This window comes from Cyprinus carpio, chromosome A8, assembly GCF_018340385.1.
Source record: "Cyprinus carpio isolate SPL01 chromosome A8, ASM1834038v1, whole genome shotgun sequence".
Taxonomy (NCBI): domain Eukaryota; kingdom Metazoa; phylum Chordata; class Actinopteri; order Cypriniformes; family Cyprinidae; genus Cyprinus; species Cyprinus carpio.
Genome location: NC_056579.1, coordinates 12,495,188 through 12,518,070, shown reverse-complemented (window position 1 = coordinate 12,518,070; position 22,883 = coordinate 12,495,188). Strand labels below are relative to the sequence as shown.

General features: G+C 36.5%; 1 protein-coding gene across 1 annotated transcript in view; it reads left to right on the top strand.

The window, feature by feature from the left end:
- Window positions 1–21,560, top strand: part of LOC109080918 (phosphatidylinositol 3,4,5-trisphosphate-dependent Rac exchanger 1 protein-like) — a 65,883-nt gene extending 44,323 nt beyond the window's left edge. Inside the window, exons 17-40 of the mRNA XM_042762286.1 lie at window positions 814–906; window positions 2,983–3,131; window positions 3,489–3,574; window positions 4,790–4,929; window positions 5,088–5,193; window positions 5,849–6,030; window positions 6,440–6,601; window positions 6,804–7,014; window positions 8,560–8,815; window positions 10,096–10,302; window positions 11,564–11,652; window positions 11,740–11,822; window positions 12,266–12,356; window positions 12,563–12,676; window positions 13,273–13,314; window positions 14,854–15,071; window positions 15,312–15,414; window positions 16,631–16,774; window positions 17,324–17,438; window positions 17,649–17,709; window positions 18,273–18,448; window positions 18,760–18,862; window positions 19,291–19,358; window positions 19,490–21,560. Of these exons, the coding sequence (XP_042618220.1) occupies window positions 814–906; window positions 2,983–3,131; window positions 3,489–3,574; window positions 4,790–4,929; window positions 5,088–5,193; window positions 5,849–6,030; window positions 6,440–6,601; window positions 6,804–7,014; window positions 8,560–8,815; window positions 10,096–10,302; window positions 11,564–11,652; window positions 11,740–11,822; window positions 12,266–12,356; window positions 12,563–12,676; window positions 13,273–13,314; window positions 14,854–15,071; window positions 15,312–15,414; window positions 16,631–16,774; window positions 17,324–17,438; window positions 17,649–17,709; window positions 18,273–18,448; window positions 18,760–18,862; window positions 19,291–19,358; window positions 19,490–19,532 (3,042 nt within the window). The 3' untranslated portion in view covers window positions 19,533–21,560. The remainder of the gene's footprint in view (window positions 1–813; window positions 907–2,982; window positions 3,132–3,488; window positions 3,575–4,789; window positions 4,930–5,087; window positions 5,194–5,848; window positions 6,031–6,439; window positions 6,602–6,803; window positions 7,015–8,559; window positions 8,816–10,095; window positions 10,303–11,563; window positions 11,653–11,739; window positions 11,823–12,265; window positions 12,357–12,562; window positions 12,677–13,272; window positions 13,315–14,853; window positions 15,072–15,311; window positions 15,415–16,630; window positions 16,775–17,323; window positions 17,439–17,648; window positions 17,710–18,272; window positions 18,449–18,759; window positions 18,863–19,290; window positions 19,359–19,489) is intronic.
- The last annotated feature ends 1,323 nt before the right edge of the window (window positions 21,561–22,883 follow it).

Here is a 22,883-nt window from a genome sequence, read left to right as displayed (position 1 = left end):
ATGTAAAAATATTCAATCTTCTCCACTTTCCTCTTAAGCTCATAACCTGCAGCTGAAAGTTTTTGTTCTTTTATTTCAGCTAAATGTGACAAATTGATCTACTATTGGTCACATGAAACTAATTCGCATGTCAGAGTTCACTAAATGTGTGTCCCACATTTACATGCATATTAACGGAAGTCAGTGACTCTTTAGTTGTATTTAGTGTAGTCAAGACTCAGATGCTAATTGAGGTCCTGTTCTCATAGTAAAAATAAGTTTAACCTCAGTTCAAGTACTTCTATTATCTGTAGCTTGACAAGATGCGGAAGATATCAGATTTAGATCATTCTCAGTTTGACCAACTGACCCCAGTATCAACAATACTAATGTAAAAGGAAAGAAAAAAGAAAGAAACCTAATGATTTAATGCTGAAAGTAACACATTAACATATCTCCTGCCAATTAAGACCCCCCTCATCCATCCGTAATCAACTGGACCTTATCAAACTTCTCTTTCATCCATGATAACACCTTTATCAGCTGAGCTGACCTATAAGGATGCAGCTGTGGCACATTTGAACCGATTATTTTTAGAAGAAAAGGCTTAATACCTCAAACAGCTTTTGGACTACAGGATGCGTAGCTTGTTCACACATTTGCACAAACGCTTCTGCTTTTTCAGTGTGGCACCAAGCTGCTAGATAATAATTTGAGTCCTGAAAGTAACACGTTTTTTTTTCCGTTCCGTTCTGCATCTATTTTGAGATGATACCATCATTATTCATTTTTTGACCCTTGTGCTGATACAGTGTTTCTGATGTCCATGTACAGATCCATCCTGAAGAGGAGGACTATGGGTTTGAGATTGAAGAGAAGAACAAGGCCATCATAGTGAAGAGTGTGGCCAGGGGCTCATATGCAGAGGTATGACTTTGGGTAACCGCATACAAAAAATATCAATGACAGAGCATACCCCAAAAATACATATCAGTGGTTGGCTTGAGTCTCATAGTCTGCCACATTTGGGATTTCCCCAAGTAAGCTGTTTTCTTTCTTATAAGGCATTTCCACCCAAATTATCCATATATATATATATATATATATATATATATATATATATATATATATATATATATATATATATATATATTATATATATATATATATATATATATAATATATATATATCTATTATCACATGTTCCACTGTCTGATCATCCGTCACATTTAGCACTGGTTCATAGAAATAATACTTTATTACTTAATTTTTAGTAATACTGTTTTAAAATTTTAAATGTAATTGCTAAGTGAGACTTAACCTTTTTTTGTTAACATAAATGTTGTATACATATTTAAACTATACAGTTTGATAAAACCTGTCAAGAAAATGTCCCAGTAATATTTCACTCCAAAATACACAAAATTAATATTCTGATTTAATGCTCAAAACAACATGTTCTCAATATTGATTTTTTTTTTTTATGCAAAATATGATTTCTTATATTCTTCTTTAGATTTTTTATCTCTGTCATTTGAAGGAGGACCTCCTCAATTTGAATGCATTATTTTCAGTGTACAGGGTTCTTTGTGGTTATGCTCTCTACAGCTCTGCCAGATATTTGTGGAAGATGTGTAGATAATATGGTTAAGATCTAAACCACCACAAATTTTATTCCCACTGTGCCTGTTAGACCTGACACGACACCTTTTGTCAGTATCAAAGTGTCACACTGCTGCTCACAGGAGCGTCTGCAGAAGATGAGGGTGTGATGGTAATGGTGATTAATCCAGTGAATGAGTGGAAGTGCTTTATGTCCTGACACTTACAGATCATGCGTCGGGTCCTGAACATGCTTGCTTAATTCATTCCACTCCCTCTGTCTTCACAGCTCTGCTCTCTGGAGATCACGGAGAAGCAATTAAGCATGTCCCATCATATTCTCCACAGAGTCCTCACACTTTTTTCCCCTTCTCTTTCCTCAGAACTTTTCCTTCTTTCTTGTTTTTCATAGTTTTTTTTTCCCTGTTACTTATAGCTTTGTGTTTAAGTGTTTAAGGCTTTTCTTTCTTTCTTTCTTTCTTTCTTTCTTTCTTTCTTTCTTTCTTTCTTTCTTTCTTTCTTTCTTTCTTTCTTTCTTTCTTTCTTTCTTTCTTTCTTTCTTCTTTTTTCTTTTTCCTTTCTTTCTTTCTTTCTTTTCTTTCTTTTCTTTCTTTTTCTTCTTTATCTTTTCTTCCTTCCTTCCCCACATTCACTACTTCAATACCTTCCTTCCAAATCCCCTTCTTCTTCCCTACCTTCCTTGCTTTCCTTATCCATTCCTTTTTTCTTCCCTCACGCTTTTCCTCTTTCCTTCCTTGCTTGCTTCCTCCCCTTTTTCCTTCTTTCATCCTGACTTTCATTAGTTAGTTTTTTCCTTCTTCTCTCTTCATTCCTTCTTTCCTTCGTTTCTTTCTTCCTTTCCTCATTTCTGCTTTCTTCTATCCTACCATTCATTGTTTATTCCTTCTTCCCTTCCTTCCTTCCTTCCTTCCTTCCTTGCCCTTCTTTTCTTCTCTTCCAATTCTTGTACTTTCCTTTCTTCCTTGCCCCCCCTTCAACCTTTCTTTCCTTTCTTGCTTCCTGCCTTTCATTAGTTTGCTCATTCCTCTTTTCTTTCCTTTCTTTCTTCCTTACAATGACACATTTTTTAATAGCACCTTCAAATGTGCTGCTTGGTAATCTGAAAGTCCTGATTATATCTTATAAAGGTTTTAAGAGATATATATATATATATATATATATATAAAGCTCTTTTGCCATAAAGGTGTGAGGTTCTCTCAATTCTGTCTGTCAATCCTCTAATCCTCATTAACATATCACTCATCTCTCTCCCTCTATGTCTCTCTCCCAATCCTAATGCACATCAGAGAAAATTGTTATGAGTAACACCCGATTTGATTGATTGATTGTGGTTCTTGGTATTTATTTCCTTTTGTTTTCATGTTTTTTCTTTGGTGCAGATGGCAGGCCTTCAGCCGGGTAGAAAGATCTACTCCATTAATGAGGACCTGGTGTTCCTGAGGGCCTTTTCTGAGGTGGAGACCATGATCAACCAGTCCTTCTGTATACGCCGCTCTCTTAGATTGCTGGTGGCCACCAAGAACAAAGAGTGAGTCCACGTTCACGGCAGAAATCAGATACTTATGCGCAGACACACAGATGTGTGAAATGTAGCCAGGTATAGTGTAAAATGACACTACTGGTATTAGAGTTACATGCAGGTGAGCAGCACACTGCAGAACACTATTTTGTAAGAGTATTCATTAATAATGTTTAAACATGCTGGCTCTTTTTATTCCTTTATGTGCCCCAAACAATGATGTTCTTGAAAAAAGATATTTTGCTAAGTAGCAAAGAATACATCTAGTACAACAACACTCTTGCTCATGTGATGTTACTTAAATAAAATGGAGAAAAGAGCCTAGCTTTTGTGCTTATCTCATATCTTTGTGTGTGTATATGATAGGATTGTGAAGATCCCAGATGTTCACGGCACTCTTCCTTTTGTTCTCTGCGGTTCTTGTCCACCTTATGTTCATGCAGTGAAGAAAGGTGAGTTCTAATTGTTTGTGACAATCAAAATAAACATGCACATCTTGTCACAGTCATTTGCAAAGTGATTATGCCCTCAAAACCCAGAGCCAATCGTTTTTTTTGTTTGTTTTTGTTTTTAACATAAAAATTCACATGTTATTCTGAATCAAGGAATGCATTGTATTCCCTCTGTCTAACATGCCAGGCAGATGTTAATGTACTATAAAAAAGATTCAAATAAAGCAATTTCGTGACACCAGGCTGCTGTGGTCATGTGATCAACATCTGGAGCTCAGCATTTGAACCCAAACTCAGGATCCCTGCACATGTTTCTGGATTTAAAAAGCGTACTCTATTGTAGGATCCTTTTGAAGTCAAAGCCATTCGCTCATCTTCACAGAACTTAGACAAAAGTAGATATTCATGTTGTGTCATTATGGGAGCTTTTATCACTTCAAGTGCACCTGAATTCAGGGGGTCTAAATTCCAGAATAAGTGGTCTATTCAAAGCAGAGGTAAGAATATGTGTAATGGTCCCGTTAATAAACAATAATAATTTCATTGCTGTAACTCGTTGGAACGTCAAATTTAAAATCTCTAGATCAAACGGTTTTCTTTATTTAGCACTCAAGATCAGTGTTTTTTGTTTTTGTTTTTTTTTGTCTCATGCTATCATTATGAGCATAAATTTATGATCTATCTTGTTTCATTGTGCTGATATATTATGACAGGTATATGGGAATACATGTAAAAAGATAAGCTCTTTAAAAATAAAGGTTCCAAACAGGAGTTTCATATAACAACAACATACAACAAAAAACCTCACAAAATAACCTTCCATTATAAAAATAATTAAAATAAAAGGCCATATAGTTTGAAAGAACAATTTTTAATAAAATAAACAAACTCCACCAACAATAAACAACCATCAACAAAAAATATATAAAAAAAAAAGAAATAAACAACAAAATCGTTCAAAAACCCCCAAAAAAAACAAATAAAATATAATTAAAACACAACATAGCTAAGTTGTTCTGTACAAATACAAAATAATGCATAATCGACGCTAACATGACATCATATACATTTGGATTAGAAAGTTTGTAGACTGGTTTGGATTTGCCTACATGTAACATTTACAACCTTCTGACTTCAAAATCATCTATTTGACTTCTTTAATTAGTTTGGTTTAGGTCATTGTACATCATAGGCATCATTTTTGTGTGTATTCAGGCTCTGAGGCAGCAGCAGCGGGTCTTCAGCCTGGTCAGTGTGTGCTTAAAGTCAACGGCAACAACATGAACCAGAGCAGCTACCAGGAAGTCCTCGAGCACTTTAGTGGCCATCAGCCTGTCCTGGAGCAGCAAGACCTTGTGAGAATCAACACTGCATTGTGTTTAACACTGCATTATGTGTTCTTTTTATAGTCTATGTGGCCCACAAGTGGTGATCCCAGAGGTTACTTGCTTCTGACACTCTATACAGTAACTGTTTCCTCCCATTGTGATATTGTTTTTTTCTTCTGCCGCAGAGCTGTGGTCAGTGGGCATACCGTGTGTATGAGGATGTGGAACAGATGTCTTTCAGGGGGTGTGAGAATGGCTCAGATTCAGAGGATAGCTGCACTAATGGAACAGGTAGTGTATGTGTCTGTATATTCACAAATGACTTAGTGTGACAGGTGTGCCCAAAAAATGTATTGTCGTTAACGGAATACAAAAGCCATGGGAACTGTAGATCCAGTAAAACTGTCTTATGAAGAGCCTGCATGCTCGAGACGTCACCTATGTGATAGTCTGTTATTACATTTTTGTATCTTCAGAGCCCAAGTGTGCCGACTTTTTTCTATTTTCTTGATCAGTTTTTGTCAAACACTCTGTTGGAGAGTTTTTCCAGGGATGTGCGCAATGTGCTGAACTGTAGATCCAGTGTCATATGCATTTGTGAATGCAAGCTGTGACCAATGGCGAATCATTGACGTCATTGATCTCTTGAGTGAATTCAAATTAATTGTGAAACAGATTAATCTCTCGAACCTGATTTGACTATTAGTGTTTTCTGTGTAAAAGAATCACTAAAAAGGGCACTTATAATATTGCAAAAGATTATATATGTAACTATTTATAAACAATTTAAAATAAATCTAAATTGAAATTAAAAGTAAAACTGCACAATGAAGATAATTGATCTTTTTAATGTCATTGTAATGTAATGCAATGAAAAATGGTCCTGTAAACTTTATCTGTGTTCATGTTGGATTCTTTATACTTGTGTGTTCTTTGGCATTTCTAGGCTCTGTAAGAAGGCTGGAACAGTTGTCCATCACTGACGATGTTCCTTCAGTCAGTCTGAATGTGGATAATGTTCATGTGGAACATGGGGTTGTGTACGAGTACGTCAGCACAGCAGGAATCAAACACTGTGTGCTGGAGAAGATGGTGGAACCCAAGGGCTGCTTCATCCTTGCTGCAAAGGTCAGACCACGGTTAAACGATAAATGCATAATTACTGAATTTTGTTTCTGATGACCCATAATTGTGCTTCTGCTTATACTGTATATATTAGATTTCAAGATGGACATTTAAGGCTATGGTTACTATGTTTACGCCTGTTGTTTACACTACTCCAGCATTTTAGACCCTCGAAAATGCAAACAATAAAACCTTGCAAACAATAAAATCATACCTGCATGAATGGTCATGTGACATGCGTTTTCGGTTGTGTAGTGTGGACGGAGAACGTTTCTGAAACACAGTGAAAACGCAAGTGAAGACGAGGATCCTTTTCATTTTAAACCGAAAATGCACTAGTGTAAACAAGTCCTAAAAGAAGTTGTTTTTCTAACCTATCAAATGTTCTTGTGTGTATTTTGAATGCTCTCAGATACTGGAGGCCTTTGTGAAGGACGACAGTCTGTTAATAAAGAGCTGCCGGCAGCTAATGGCTCAGAATGAGAAGGTGGTGACCATGCCACAGTTTGAGTTTCGAAACATCTGTGACACCAAGCTGGAGAGCATAGAAAAACGCATTTGCAGCTACAAACAGGTGTGACATCTGTCTTGCTGTTACTACTTTATCATTTTGTCATATTCCCCAGTGCACCTCATATTGGACAATATCACGTTTTGAGACATGAATGTCCTTTCTTTTTTTTTTATGTAATTGATATTTAGAAATGGAATAAAAGGCATTGAAAAAAACTATGCAAATGCTGTCTCATAGTGCTTTAAAATTCCTTTCCTATCAGTTTGTGGAGGAATTGCAGACAAAGGCCTGGCCCATGTTTAAGCAGGCGAGCACTAAACCTCATGTTCTGGGCTGCATGGACTTCGTCCCCACCAACTGTCATCTGAACCTGATGCAGGTGTCCTGCCCCAAGAACACCACCTCAGCAGGCCGAACTTTCAGCATCCGCTTCGGACGCAAGAACTCCTTCTTTGGTCTTGATCCTGATCAAGGTACACATAGTTATGTTACCAGTTAGAACTGAAGGGATTTATTACTAAATATTATATTATATTTAAATATAATATTTACATGTTAGATATTCTTCTATAGTACATTTTTATATTTCTGTTTCTCATAAAAGCTCAATAAAATACGTTTTAGAGAATATATAATGTTTAAGTCCAAGAAATGACTTTGATTAAATACTACTATGTTAAAATCACTCAATCAGTGTGGATTCAGCTCATTGGCTCAGTTGCACCAAATCTCCATTTTACAATTATTGAAAGTTGTAAAATAGTAATTAAGCTTTATGGTGAAAACCTCCTAGGTCTTGTAAAAATCATGGCCTGCTATTCCCAAAGCGATCGAGAACCTTTTAAAGCACCTCCATCAGACCTCCATTAAGACACCATTAGACCATAATAAGTAGCTTTTAGTGATGTCATCCTCCATTGTCCCATAGGTCTAAAGTCAGCCACTCCCTGCAGCCTAACGCCTGCATCTCTCTCTTATTATGACTGTTTGATTTTTTGTTCATGAGGCCTGATGCTGTATTTAAGAACATAAACATTAGCTTTATCATCAGATAACACACCAGAGCTAAACAATAGAGATTTCTGTTTCTGCTGGCCTGGTTGGAGCAGTTGTTCAGATTTGTGTATAATTTTCTTGGAAAAAAAATGATCAAATTTATTTATAGCAATTTTCATGTCATTTTATTATTAATTTTATTTTTATTTATAATATATTATATTTATAATAAATATAATATATTTATTTATAGATATTAGCAACAATACCAGTAGGTGATACAACTTTAATGAAACTGCTTTACATCTATAAATTAATAAACTTTTTTTTTCTGGATTTAGTTGATTTTCAAGCCATGCTGATTTTCAAATTCAAGCCACTTGAAAAAATTTCAAGACTTATAATATTTAGCTGAATTTTAAAATTCAACAGGGCATCCCCTAGAACTTAAAGAGGTAAAGCGTCTGGATTTAATTTTTGGCTTCAGATTGCTGCGGTCCAACTTTCTGTCTAGCCGCCACGTGTGGCTCGGAAAAGAACCACGAAATGCTTTGTTTCTTCTGCTCCTCAGCACGAGAGCTTTTTATTTTTAAGTCTCTGCTACACATCTGCTCTGCAGTTGTCTCACGGTCAGAGATGTTTAAAATTCCTCCGGTACACTTCTCTGCGACCTAAAGCCTCATGGTCCATGGCTTTACCACATGCAAGAGTATGCCTCACTGCTTTTCAACCATTCAGTTCTTCTGTTTTATTGAGTCACACAAACTCCAAACGTAGAATACTGCATCCCTAGACAGCATTTTAAGGCATGCACCCAGCATGACGGCTGTTGCAAAGTCTTGAGTACCATAACTATGTCTTCTAAGATGTCTTCTTTAGGCCAAATTGTAAGGGGGCATCAGTTATATTTCCCAGATTGCAAACTCTATGACAAAAGAAAAAATCCAGGATGCTGGTTGAATCAAGAAAAGTGACTCTTTTTTTTAACTTATTGATTAATGTCACTTATTTTCTTTCTGCAGTCAATCTGAATCCCATGTCCCACGCCGTGCATTGTGTAACCAGCATGGCGGCCCCCTCCTGGAGTTGCCTGAGTTTAGATGAAGAGACGGAGGAGGGTGAAGGGAGCACAGAGGACGGCAGGAAGCATGAAGAAGGAGGTCTCAGCTTCCTCCTCAAACAGGAAGACATGGAGAGCCAGGACAATTACATCTGCCTCTATAACCGCCTGGACATATTAGTGCGAGAGATGAAGCAATACGTGGCCCAGATAGATGTGTAAGTGGTGAAGTAGTTTAACAGTGTTCAAAATAACAATAGTGAGCTATTAAAAATTAATTTAAAAAACTGATAAACTGAAAATTAACCAAAAAAAGTATCAAAAAAGATATTTAATAATCTACAACATTGTTCCTTTTAGATTGTGAAAAAGTCATTGAAATGTAACTGCACATTTGGTAAAAAAAATAAAATAAATTACTACAACTTTCCAAAAAAAAAAAAGCTCAGATAAGGTTTTAGTAGCCTCCTCTTTGAGCCATCTCGTGTTGTTTCCACCAGCGAGGCAATTTATTTTTTTTCATCACTAATTGATGAATGTCTAAAATCTAAAAATAAGTAGAAGCCTAAAACAGGCCCGAGGCCCGGCCCGGATCTGAACTATGACGTGAAAATTAGCCCGAAGTCCGGCCCGAGGGACATAAAAAAGTCGGGGTCCATTGGGATGCAGGACTCTAAATCTAATAGTATTTATGGCTTAGACAGAAAAAAATGCAAGACTAAAGCCATAACAAATGACTGCAGTGGAGACATTTCAACAGCCTCTCAGGAGGAACGAATGTTTGTTATTCAGTGGCTAGCATGTGCTGATGTAGAATTTAATTGTCAGTGAAATGGAGTCATTTCCCAGTCCCATTCCCCTGTCTCGTTCCCAGTGCCTTTCTGAGTAGTCAAATAAAAGGGTGTTTCTTCAACTAGAGACATTTTTGTCCTTATTGTCTTAAAATACCCTTAAAATAGGCTCTCTTAAAACACATTTCACACTCTCACTAGTTTTGTCTCACTAATTTATCCAGCAATGATAGAAAATAGAGTAAAAACATAAATATAGATAAATATTATTGCAAAATAAAATGTATTCCTGTGATGTCAAAGCTGAATTTTCAGGATTCTTTGATGAATAGAGTTAAGTTGAATTCTTTTGTAACAATGTAAAGGTCTTTACTCAATTTAATCTGTCGTTGCTGAATAAAAGTATAAATTTCTTTGAAAAATTGAAAAATGAAATTTAGTGCATATAATATTAAATATATTTTAGACATTGCTCAAATTTATGATCAAAATTTTAATTACGATAAAAAGAAATCATCTGATAATGGTCCCTTATTTTCAAAAATAATTTTTATCTGTTGATCTGCTCTAGCTGCAGGTAACACTAATCATAAGTGGGCAAATCAACTCGTAACTTGCACAGGTTCAATATCAAAACACTCTTATAATTCAGTAGAACAGTTCATGTCGATCTGTTTCCAAACCTCTCTAAATATGTTTCACCTTAGACTTCTGTCATCGATAACTGGACCGACCCAGCCGCAGGGCTCAGAGCCACCCTCGTTTGAGAGTGCCCCCCCAACCTCCCCCACACAGGAGGAGACAGACCAAGACAAGGTAGAGCATGGCGGGAACAAGAGAGTGTGCTTCAAAGTCAACGAAGATGATCAGGAGGACTCTGGACACGACACCATGAGCTACAGAGACTCCTACAGGTGAGTTTGTGAGATAATATTCATGAAACATGTTGGAGCCTGGGTTCTTAAATGATTAATACATGCTCAAGTCCAACCTGCAACATGTCCTGATCCCATGGTATCATAATAATAAAATCACCAGTATGATCTGTCTTGAGAGCTTCATAATGACTCGTAATAACATTTTGTTTTCTGGGAAATTACATGTATTAAAAATGATTTAAAATTCCAGCAGAGAGAGCGAGCGAGACGTGGCTTCTGGGCTCCTGTCTGCTCCTCCTGTCAAACAGATGTTGCTAAAACAGACACGCAGGGAGACGATAAACATCACTTACAAAGAACCTGTTGTGCCACAGCAACCCAGACGCCCTCTTTAACCGCTTAAGAATACATTCAGTCACTGTTGTTGTTAGGTCATCATTATATGGAGCAAAGTTTGTTTGGTTGTGATCTAGACCTGACGGAGCAGGGCAAACCTGAGGCTGACCACAGCCGGGTGGATTTTATGCTTCTGTCGGGATAAACGGATGCCTGCTTTTGCACCCTCTATCATTATGTGGCGTTCCGCTTTAAAATCCTGCTACTTTGTGATACAGTAGGGTGAGCTCATGGAGAGCTGCAGCCATCATGAATTATAGATTGAAACGTTTTTTCCTCTATTTAGGCTTTTACAGTAAGTAACTGGATTTGTTTGTTGGATGTAGGTTAGGCCGCCTGTTCTTGTTGTCGTGAGAAGAGGGCTGGCTTTTAGGGAACATGAACTTTCAAGGGTTCAGGAGGTTGAATGGTAAAATACAAGGGAATGGAATTATTTTTTTTTCTCTCTCAATTTCTGGGAGTGTTGCAACCTGCTGGTCATAAGCTTGATCTGCTTCCATTCTCGGCACTAAATTTGGCCTCCCCTCTCATTGCGGGGTGGGGAAGGGGAACTACTTCTACTCTTTCTATTACTAGTGCGTAGTCTGGGCAGTCTGTTTTCCCTCTCAAGCTTTTCTGGAACAGAATAAACATTACAAGGCTGCGAAAAAGGTGTCCACCTAAACTTGTTGATATTATTAGATAGAAGGTTTAATTGTTGATGAAATTTGTTGATGTTTCAATCATTGTGAAATGACTTCAGCTCTTATAATCAGTGTAAAATTGTCTTAAAGGGATAGTTTAACAAAAATGTACAATTATTTACTCACCTTTTTTTTTATATATATTGATAAATTGGAATTGGTGTCTGCAGGCATTCTTTTCATCACATGAAAACCTTTGTATTTGTGTGTTTTCACAGTGAATGTAACAGTAACCGGGACTCCGTGCTGTCATACACCAGCGTCCGGAGCAACAGTTCTTACCTGGGCAGTGATGAGATGGGCTCAGGTAACTGTCCTCTGTCAGATGTGGTTACAATGTTGAAATTCAGGACAGCTACTAAAAAGAAATTGCTACTTTTATTTTGTCTTCCAGGAGATGAGTTGCCATGTGATATGCAGATTCCTTTAGACAAGCAGGATAAACTTCACGGATGTCTGGAACACCTTTTCAATCAGGTAGATTGATTTCCCCTCTCATAAATCAAACTTTTAATCTCTTTTGCTAATTTTAACTTGATATTCCCTTTGTAATGGTTGCCCTTTGTCTGACACCACTATTTTTATTCTTCATCAATACATCCCCTCTTGGTTTCCCTCTCTTGTTCCTTTCTAACTCCCACAGTATTGTTTATCACATTACCATCATGTCTAGTGAGCACTCTTTGACCTCTGCACCTCTGCTCTTTGACCTCAAAATCTATCGTCTTCTGGAGGTCACCGGATTTTGACCCCTCTCAATTTCCTAGAAACCAACAATGAGCTCTTTTATCCAGTGCAGACAGGTTACATGTGGACAGACTGAAAGCAGCAGTCCTGATGTTAGCAGGGGCGTTAGCCGGTCTTCAGTTAGCGCAGGATGTGTGTGGTGACAGGCTTAACTGTGTCTTTGTCATTCTCAGGTTGACTCTATCAACAGTCTCCTGAAGGGCCCTATCATGAGCAAAGCTTGCGAGGAAACCAAGCATTTCCACACTGACCACAGTCAGCCAGGTACCGCCCGGTCGGGGTGTGCTTGTGTGCTTTATTTACATGCTATGTTTGGAAACTCATTTGAGGGATGTGTGTATTTGGGTTCTCAGTTAGTGTGTGGGGGACTATTATAGGTGGGTAGGGGTGTGTGAATGTTTCTGTTTGCATCTGTACGTTATTACCTCTGCATGCAAGGGTGCCACAGTAGTTTCTCCTATGTGTTTTAGATGACTGGACTGCACGTTGGCGATATGTCTTGCTCAAGAACATCCAGGAGGACCCTTGGAACCTTCCCATTTCAGTCAAATCTTTGATTAACAGCCTTCATCGCTTTGTAGAGGGTGGGTTCAAGCCTGATCAATACTTAGTCAACATCAGTACAGCTCTAATTACTTTTTTAGCACTTTTTTTTTTAGTACTGGTGATATTGTGCACAAATCATCAGCGTACATTATTTTAATGCCGAATCATGTAATTAAATTTGCAGTAATAATGGCAAATAACTGATTTGAAAAATGCTACCAATGGAGTATGTCAAGATACCATTGGTGTTTTAGGAGTCCTTCAAAATCAACTCAAAACTTGTATTCAAGTTAAACTTTAACTTGAGAGGCACTCTTTTAGAAAACCGTCTAGCATGTTAACATAGAAAAACTATGGAAGAGCAGTTGCCCCATTATTATTGGTAAAAACCAATACTAGCTAATCCAAATCCTTAAACTGTTTTGTGAATGATTAAAAGTTAAAAAATTTTGAGATTCACTTTTTTAGAGCGCCTTGTCATGTGCCATACACTGCAAAAGACAGGCATCATGTGTCTGTCATAGAAACTGTTTCTTGTTCATGTTAAAGTTTCCCAAGACTTGCAATACAGCTATATTTTCCTGTATTGTTGTGCATTTGGTTGTATTCATGTCTGTTTGTAACTGTGTTGCAGATGGAAGGAGTCAGCTCTTGTTGGCATTGCTTAAATGCACTGGTAAGACACTCCTAGATTTGAACCTTTCCCTTGTTGAACTTGACCATTGTAGATAATTTCAAATAGCTATTGAAAGTCAACCCAGAATGTTTACATGGTCATGCACTTGCATCATCATCTGTGTGAGACTTCAGAAATGCAAATGCAGTGTGTGTGATTTATCTTCCCTACTACTGTTCTGGATTGTGCTGTATTTACAGACACCTCTATGTGCTGTGATAGGGTGTGTTTTATTTGAATTCTGTAGCAGGGAGTGTGTACAGTTTGTGTGCGTGCAGTCAAGTTGCAGTGGGGTGTGTCTGTTTGTGAGCTTCTGAGTGAGCAGTAGACACAGATAAAGTGAGAGAACGGAGAGAGTGAATTTTTCCCGTGGGGTCTGTGGTAGGAAACATATGGAAGCTGTTGAGCGTTTGCTTTGGAACCTGATCTAGAGCTCTTATCCCTACTGCTCCACACAGACAGCAGCTCCAATCCCTGTTCCCACCCAGTGCTGCTGTGAGAGCCACCATCTGCTGTTGGGAACTGTTTTAGGATATTCAGGATTCCCCTCAGACCGCTCTTTGGGATATATATATGCTGATCTGTGAACTGTAAATTAATCATTATTAGCGACATCTGCAAATTAAACATTAAATTAGAACAATTAAAATCTATAAAATGGCAGTTAAAACTGTAATGTAATGGCTTCTGACCCATACATAAATTTCAAAGGTCTTTGAACTATCATCATCATCATCATTTGGAGTGTTTTCTCAACAAATATTGATATATGCAGTTAATAATGACTTATAACTATTAATTTTATGTAATCAGTTTGATTAATTAAATAAAATATATTAATAGAGAACCCATAGTGTTATAAACCTGTACAGTGCATACTACTGTTCAAAAGCTTGGGGTCAATAAGATTTTTTTAAAGCAATTAAAACATTTATTTTAAAAATGAAATTGATTAAAAATGACCAGAAGTTACAGTAGAAAGAAATTCATAATTTAAGAAAGATTTATATTAAAAATAAATGTTTTATAATCTTTCCAATTATCAAAGAATACTGAAATAAATGTTTCATGATTTCCTGTTTTCAGCATTAATAATAAAAAAAAATGTTACTTGAGCAGCAAATCAGCATATTAGAATGATTGCTGAATGATTTCTGATCATGTGACACTGAAGCCTAGAGTAATGGCTGCTGAAAATACAGCTGCCATCAGGAATAAATTACATTTTAAATTAAATTAATAATTGTAATAATGTTTCACAGTATTGCTGTTTGTACTGTATTTTTAAACAAAATGATTTCCAATAATTCAGCCTTGATTAGCACAAGAGGCTTCTTTCAAAAATATTAAAACATCTTGCCAATCCCCAATTCTCTTCACCAGATGAACTGAATATGAATATACAATAATATTTATAAATATTTTATTATAAATACGATACAAACACCAAGTGAAAAATGATCAGATGTTTTCCATGCATAATGAATAAATGTTACATTTACATGTTTACATTAATTCTTTTCTACTCTTCTGTCACAGACACAAAACTCCAGTTGCGGCGGGATGTCATATTCTGCCAGTCTTTGGTAGGGGCACTGTGTGCACTGGCGGAGCAACTTGTGAACGCGCTGAACCTGCGTTTCAACAATAATGGAGAGTATGAGGAGGACAGTAAAGAGGTCAGCCGTAAATGGCTTGAGCAGATCGCCGCCATCGGAGTGCTCTTTAACTTCCAGTCAGCACTCTCTCCACATGTGGTGAGACATTACCAGAAGTTACATCTTCACATAGCTGATTCAGTGACAGTCATCCAACAGTGTCTCAGTGCGTTCTACTAACATACACAAGCATGATAGAATGGAATCTAGAGACTAAATAAGGACTAAATACAGAACCAATGCCATTATAGCCTGCCTTTTCCTGAATGTGTGCAGTATTGTTTCAGTCATATACTCTCAGCATGATGATCTTGATTGTTTTGGCCTTTCCTTTAACAGAGAGAAGAGCGAATCATGCTTGAAGATACAAAAGCAGCACTGCAGGATCTGGAGAAAGTCACTGTGCTGTTCCGCCCACTGGAGAACGAGTGCCTCGTCCCAAGTATGACACTACACCACATATATTAACACCTTCAGTAATAGATTGCCAATCATAGTGCCAAAAAAAAAAAAAAAAAAATATATATATATATATATATATATATATATATATATATATATATATATATCATATATATATATATATATATATATATATATATATATAAAAACATGTTATTTTATTTATGAATATTTAGTTTATTAATATTTTTTAAGTATCTTTTATTTTTTATTTTCAGTTTTCATTTTAGTTTAAGTTTTAGTCATTTTGTAATGTGCTTTTGTCATTTTTATTAGTTTATTGTTTAAGTTTTATTTCAGTTTTAATTTCAGTTTTAACTTAACTTTTAGTTTTTATTTCCAGTTAGTTGCCATTCCAACAGACATTTTCAACATTTTGGTTTAGTTTAAGTTTTCATCTAATATTTGTATTTTATTTCAGCTTTATTTCTATTAACACAAACGTTTTTATAGTTTTATTTTTAGTTAATAACCCTGGTACCAGGAATGTGACTGATTACTGTAAATACAGTTAAAGGCTAGCTTTGTTATTTGGCATTCAAGATTATTAACAAGTTAAAAATGGCATAAATATTTAAGACACATGTATGCTGAGTAAATTAATGGCTTAAAATACATTCTGTAAACCACCAGCAACAATGACCACAGATTCCTTCCGTTTATAAATAGTTACTCCCTTTCTCTGATAAAGCTGTGTGATTCCACTAAAAAGTCAAAGCCAAAACTCTCATCCTTATATAGCAGCACCCCCTCCCTCTTCTCACAAACATACACAGACCCTCCAGATGTCCTCTTCAGGAATGTCAGCACATTTAGTCGTGATAGGAGAACAGCTTTATCTGACGTCTTCTGTTTTGGTTTGACTAAATCTGAGGGAGGAAGTTCTGCTCTGTGGTTTGTTCCTGCCACAAAGGTGTTTTCTCTGTTGTACAAATGTGAACATCTTGGCTTTTTTCCCTGTTTCACACATCTGTGAGGTTTCTGTCGTTACTCATCACATCAGGCTAATTACAACCCAATTAACCTGATAAAGTTCTCAGTGTGACCTCAAACCTTAAAAAGGATACTGTATACAGTATGTACGGGTGCAGAATTTTCTTAAATGAACTTGTGTGAAGGAAAAAGATTGAAATTGCATAGAATTTTAAATACTCTCTCACTGTGACTCATGCATCCTTTAATGCGCTTTTTTTCAGACACATCTGTGCATTACCAGGTGGAAGGCAGTCGGCAGACCATTAGGGTGACAATGTTCTTGGACAGCTGTCATTTCAATGAGCTGCCAACAAGACTGAAGAACGGAGGCTCTTTGAAGCTTCAATCCGTCCTTTTTACTAGAGGTGGGAGCAGACAAAAGGAATGAGATAAATGACTATTTCCATTCTAAAAGTGTTTAATTTTTACGGTTCTAAAACTTTGTGAGCTGCCTACAGAGGTTATATTTTAAGGCACTATATGCTGTTCAAAAAGCTTGCCTTCTTAATTATGCTGCCTCTTAAGATGCCAGGCATTCTTCTTTTCAGGATTTCCCATAATGCAATGTGATGAGAATAAATCATTCAAGAGAAGTGTCCTTTATTTATTTGCTGTTTTTATTGTGTTTTTGTATTTTTTTTTTTTTTTTTTAGTTTATAGATAGATAGATAGATGGATGGATGGATGGATGGATGGATGGATGGATGGATGGATAGATAGATAGGGCCATGCTTACTCAGATGTTACAGTGGACAGCGAGAGTGTTGGATGTGCATCAGCACAGAATTAGTTAGAGCTAGTTAAAGCCACTCGGTTTCATTGATGAGTTTTGGTCGCCATCTAGTGGTATGTGGCGAGCACTACAGCACTGGGCAAAGCATGACATTCATCTGTATGTTCTTGATCTTTATCAGGGCTGGAGAAGCCAGAGGGTGTGTTGTCTCAGGATTTTGTTGCCATGGAAGAGTTTCAGCAGCAAACAAATGCTCTGTCACTGGAGAAGGTCAAAGCTTATTACCGCAAACTCAGGTACAGATACTCTTTAGGGGCATGTGGATATCATACAGAGTGACCTTTTCTTAAAGTTTTGATTGCTTTTAATTTTGCTGCTAAACTAATTTCAATTAAACCGTTTTAAAAGTTAACTTTAAAAAATGTATGTTAGACATTTAATTTATGTATTGAAGGTTTGAATGGCAAAACGTGATAATTTTTTATATAATATCTTTGATTTTTCAGGGCTTTTTATCTGGAGAAATCAAATTCAGATTCAAATTCCACTGCAATGAAAATAGACCAGGTAATATCCCTATATACCACCGTTCAACTGTTTGGTCAGAAAGTGATTTTTATTTTATTTTTTTCAGCAAGGATGTATTAAATTGATCAATAGTGAAAGTAAAGACATTTACAAAGTAACAAAAAAAAATCTATTTTAAATAAGTTCTATTCTTTTGAGATTTCTATTGATAAGAGAATTATAAAAAAAATTATAACAGTTTCCACAAAAAATGTCAACATTGATATTGTTCAAAAATAATAATAAAAATAAATATAGCATATTAGAATGATTTCTGAAGGATCATGTGACACTTAAAATAGAAAACATTTTAAATATATTAAAAAATAAATTGTAACAATATTTCACAATATTTTGGTTTTAAATCTATTTTGAACAAATAAATGCATCATTTGTGATCATAAGAGACTTCTTTTAAAAACCAAATGAATAAACTTCCTGATAAACTCTAACAAACTCCAAACTTGTGTGTGTTTCGGCACTGGGATTCCTGATCAGGCCACAATCAAAATGAAAAGAACTCAATACATAGAAATGTTTTTATTTTATATTTTAATCTCCAGCTCCTTCGGCCGCTTAACACCTTGGATGACCTCTGTCGGCTCATGCAGTCGTATATAAATGTAAAACCCAGCTCTGCGGGTCAGCCCTCTGGAGTCAGTGTTCTTGTGGTGTCCTCCGAACTCTGCAACCGGCTGGGAGCCTGTCACATCACCATGTGTGCCACTGGGATGCAGAGGTATCTGCAATGAAATGTTGTGTTCATGTTGCTCTAGGTCCAGTAGTCAAGCATGAATCCACAGATGGGAATAAAGTTTTATTGAGTGACAGCTCAAAACACACGCTTCTTATCTTTAAGCCTCTTACTACTGAAGTGGAGCCACAGTCATGTTTCTACTGTAAACTATATTTTATTTTGACTTTCATTTATTTCTAGCTCAAATGTGCATCTAATCCAGGTGATTTGTATCCTAGGTTACTGCTACACTGAGGTAAATCTATAACAGATTGTCTAAACTGCCTCTTGACTAAGGTTTTTGTTCTGTGTAGGTGTACTCTGACTGTGTCATTGGAGCAGGCCATTACTCTAGCCAGAAACCACAGCCTCATGCCCCGTTGCCTAATGCAGACCATGGACATCATGCGTAAGCAGGTACAGCATATGACCCGTATCTCTCTGCTCACCTTATGTCATTAAAACTTACAAAATCAGTCATGTGGTTGGTAGTAAATACCTACTGTCAAATTGAACACTTTAAGCATGCGGTTCTATAGGCCGCCATATTATGTGAGAAGTCGAATAATAATAAGAAACCTTAACAGATACAATACGTGCCTACACACCTTCAGTGCTTGACATATGCTTGAATATATCAATAAATATGTGTGGGCATGTAGGCTAAATGATAAAAGAGTTGTTGGTAATTTGAGGAACAAACTAGTATTGTATTATCAGAAACAGACAAAGTCGGAACTAAATGTTCTGATGAAACTCTTTAACATGTTTTGGAATATGAATACTGACGTTTGAGCTATTCTGACAGTATTCAAAAAGGCAATAATAACTGTCTATATTCATAGGGCACCAGAGTGGAGATTTCGGCCAAAAATCTCCGAGTGATGGACCAGATGCCACCTTGTGCTCCCAGGTATCACTGACTTTTGCTATTTAAAGACCTCACTGACATTAAAAATAGAAAGTTATTATTCCTGGCGGTTTGGCTTCGGAGTTGAATGAAACTTCTACAGTAACCAAACCCTTTTTTAATCCTCATCACAGGCTCTTCAGGTTGTGTTTACCCCCCTCTGATGGAGATCTTTGAATGAGGAGACATCCTTCTCTCAGGCCTTCTAGATGCTGGGAGATATCAAGACTGGCTTATCATTTTGAGACCATGCCTCAGCACATCTCAACTCCCGGCCAGCCTCATCCAGAGAGGTCAGGCTGAGGTCAACACGACAAGGAATGAGAACCGTCTGGCAACCTTTGTCTCCTGCTCTGGCAGCTGAGAAAATTGCTAATGCTAACGATGCTAATCTTGACTAGCAGTGTCTGCCCACATTGCTATATTGTTTGGTCTCCTAATGGATCTGGACTGGCATGTGAACAGCTAAATCTAGCTGTAAAAGGCTGTTTTATCTCTTCCTTTCGCCTCTGACTGCAATCTTGCGTCAGCAAGTAGGGTGGTGACGTTAAGTTCAGATATGTGGTGATTATGTGCAATTACTGTAGCTTTGCATGAGTGTGTCTGCACTGTGTCTTGGGAGGTGGTGCCCTCAGAGAGCTGTTGCGAATCTCTAACTCAATCAGGTATTGTGAAAGTACTGAAATCATTCCAGCCTACATGGACCAGTTTCAAAATCGTAATTCTTCTCTGTCATTGTTTAAAATAAGTTTGATTCTGTTGAACAACACAATTTTGTGAAGTTCCATTAACGGCGCATTTTAAGGATAACAGGGGAAACAAACGTAGGCCTGCATACAAATTACAAGATTTCACTGCAGGAAAAAATACAATAATGTCTGCTCGTCGCTGGTGTATAGCACTTTTTAAACATGAATCAATGCTGTGTTACAGTGCGTGACTGTTCTTGGAAACTGCTTTATGTGGCTGTTTGGAAAAGCACAATGAAAAATGCTTGTGTTCGTCAGTGTTTATTAAACACTGTACATTAGAAGACAGAGAAACGCAAAGGGATCATGTGAAGAATTAATAGATATAGTAGGATTTTATTGAAATTTTGTATTTAGGTAAATATATGTATTTGTCAGAGGGATGCGTTTACTATTTGGTAACAGCAGTGCTATAATTTAAAGAGTATTAATAATGTTAAAACATAATATTGTACGTCTTTCATTTTGTATACTTATTGTATATTTGGATAGGAAACTTTAATGTGTTTTTACACAATGTGTTCGATATTTAAATTTATAACATCAGCTGTGTGGTCAGTAACCGAGAAGGCATGGAAATTTAAGTATTCCTGGATTAGTTTGGACTAGTTAAGCTAGTATGTACAGTATGTGACAGCTTTTGTAACATGCAAAGTCTGCATTTCATATATATATATATATATATATATATATATAATGTATATATGTGTGTGTGTGTGTGTGTGTTACCTTTAGTAGTTCTAACCATTTTTGCTAAAATTAAATTTTAGTGAAGCAAAGATTTGAGTAAATAAGTTAACTTTAGTGACAATAATGCAACAGAGCATCATGGCTTAATGAAGTCTTTATAAAATCTTAATAAGATGTTCATCATGTTTGTATTGTAGGTAATAACTAGTCACTGTCTTCTGTTACATATCAGCATGGAAGTTAGACTCTGCAACTTAAGAGCATGTTGTAATGATGATAAAATATTTTAAATAATACTTGAATTTTGGAAAATACAGTTTTTTTCCCTCCTCATATCTATCCAAATTGAAGCCTAGTACTGGTAAAATGCTGATTTATTTTTAATTGGATTTTAACATTTTATTTGGTCCTCAAAGCAAATGATTTTTAAACTGGTGTAAAACAAGTATTTTTAATCCACAGAATCTGTGCAGTGTGATTATTGTATGTTTTGCAGGTCCTTTTTGTTGCATGTTATTTTGCTTTATAATGTCCACATGAAACCTATCATTTCTGTATGATAGACCTGATAATAGTAAAACCCAAAGACGTAGCATTAGCATTAGCATGTTCCTATCACTGTATATTAAAATCTCAGGTTTCTGCACCATCTCAGTCCATTATTGTGCAATTAGCTTTCCCTTTCAAAAGTTATGACAGCATAATTTAACATCATTAATCAGTCAGCTGAAACATGTTATGCATGTATTAAAATGTCTTTTTTTAACTGCTGTCCTGTTTTCAGTACTATTTCAAGTTTAAATTGCCAATTTATGTCTCAAAATCAAAAGTAAAATTTATACCCAAAAAATTAAAAAACCTCAAATGTGCTCACAAATCAAGCCTTTCTTTTGAGGGCCTTATAATTTGTTGGTCTTTACCTCTTATTACCTCTACTATTTGTGTTTTCTTTCATTTCAAAATGATTTTCTTAATTTTGCAGATTCTGTTTGTTTAATAAGAACAGCTTAATCAAAACCTTATAGTTTATATTAATGTTTGACTGAAGTATCTGTGTCTTCATGCTGTCCTGAACTGTTAATTATAAATACATTAAATGGCTTTTAAAACTTTTCCAGCTGGTAAAGTAAGCATACAGGTGCTTATCAATAAATTAGAATGTTGTGGAAAAGTTCATTTATTTCAGTAATTCAACTCAAATTGTGAAGCTTGTGTATTAAATAAATTCAATGCACACAGACTGAAGTAGTTTAAGTCTTTGGTTCTTTTAGTTGTAATGATTTTGGCTCACATTTTACAAACGCCTACCAATTCAATATCTTAACAAATTAGAATACTTCAGACCAATAGACCAAAAAAAAAAAAAAACATTTTTAGTGAATTGTTGGCCTTCTGGAAAGTATGTTGATTTACTGTACATGTACTCAATACTTGGTAGGGGCTCCTTTTGCTTTAATTACTGCCTCAATTTGGCATGGCATGGAGGTGATCAGTTTGTGGCACTGCTGAGGTGGTAGGGAAGCCCAGGTTTCTTTGACAGTGGCCTTCAGCTCATCTGCATTTTTTTTGGTGTCTTGTTTCTTACTTTCCTCTTGACAATACCCCCATAGATTCTCTATGGGGTTAAGGTCTGGTGAGTTTGCTGGCCAGTCAAGCACACCAACACCATGGTCATTTAACCAACCTTTGGTGCTTATGGTAGTGAAGGCAGGTGCCAAATCCTGCTGGAAAATGAAATCAGCATCTTCAAAAACCTGGTCAGCAGAAGGAAGCATGAAGTGCTCCAAAATTTCTTGGTAAACGGGTGCAGTGACTTTGGTTTTCAAAAAACACAATGGACCAACACCAGCAGATGACATTGTACCCCAAATCATCACAGACTGTGGAAACTTAACCCTGGACTTCAAGCAACTTGGGCTATAAGCTTCTCCACCCTTCCTCCAGACTCTAGGACCTTGGTTTCCGAATGAAATACAAAACTTGCTCTCATCTGAAAAGAGGACTTTGGACCACTGGGCAACAGTCCAGTTCTTCTTCTCCTTAGCCCAGGTAAGACACCTCTGACGTTGTCTGTGGTTCAGGAGTGGCT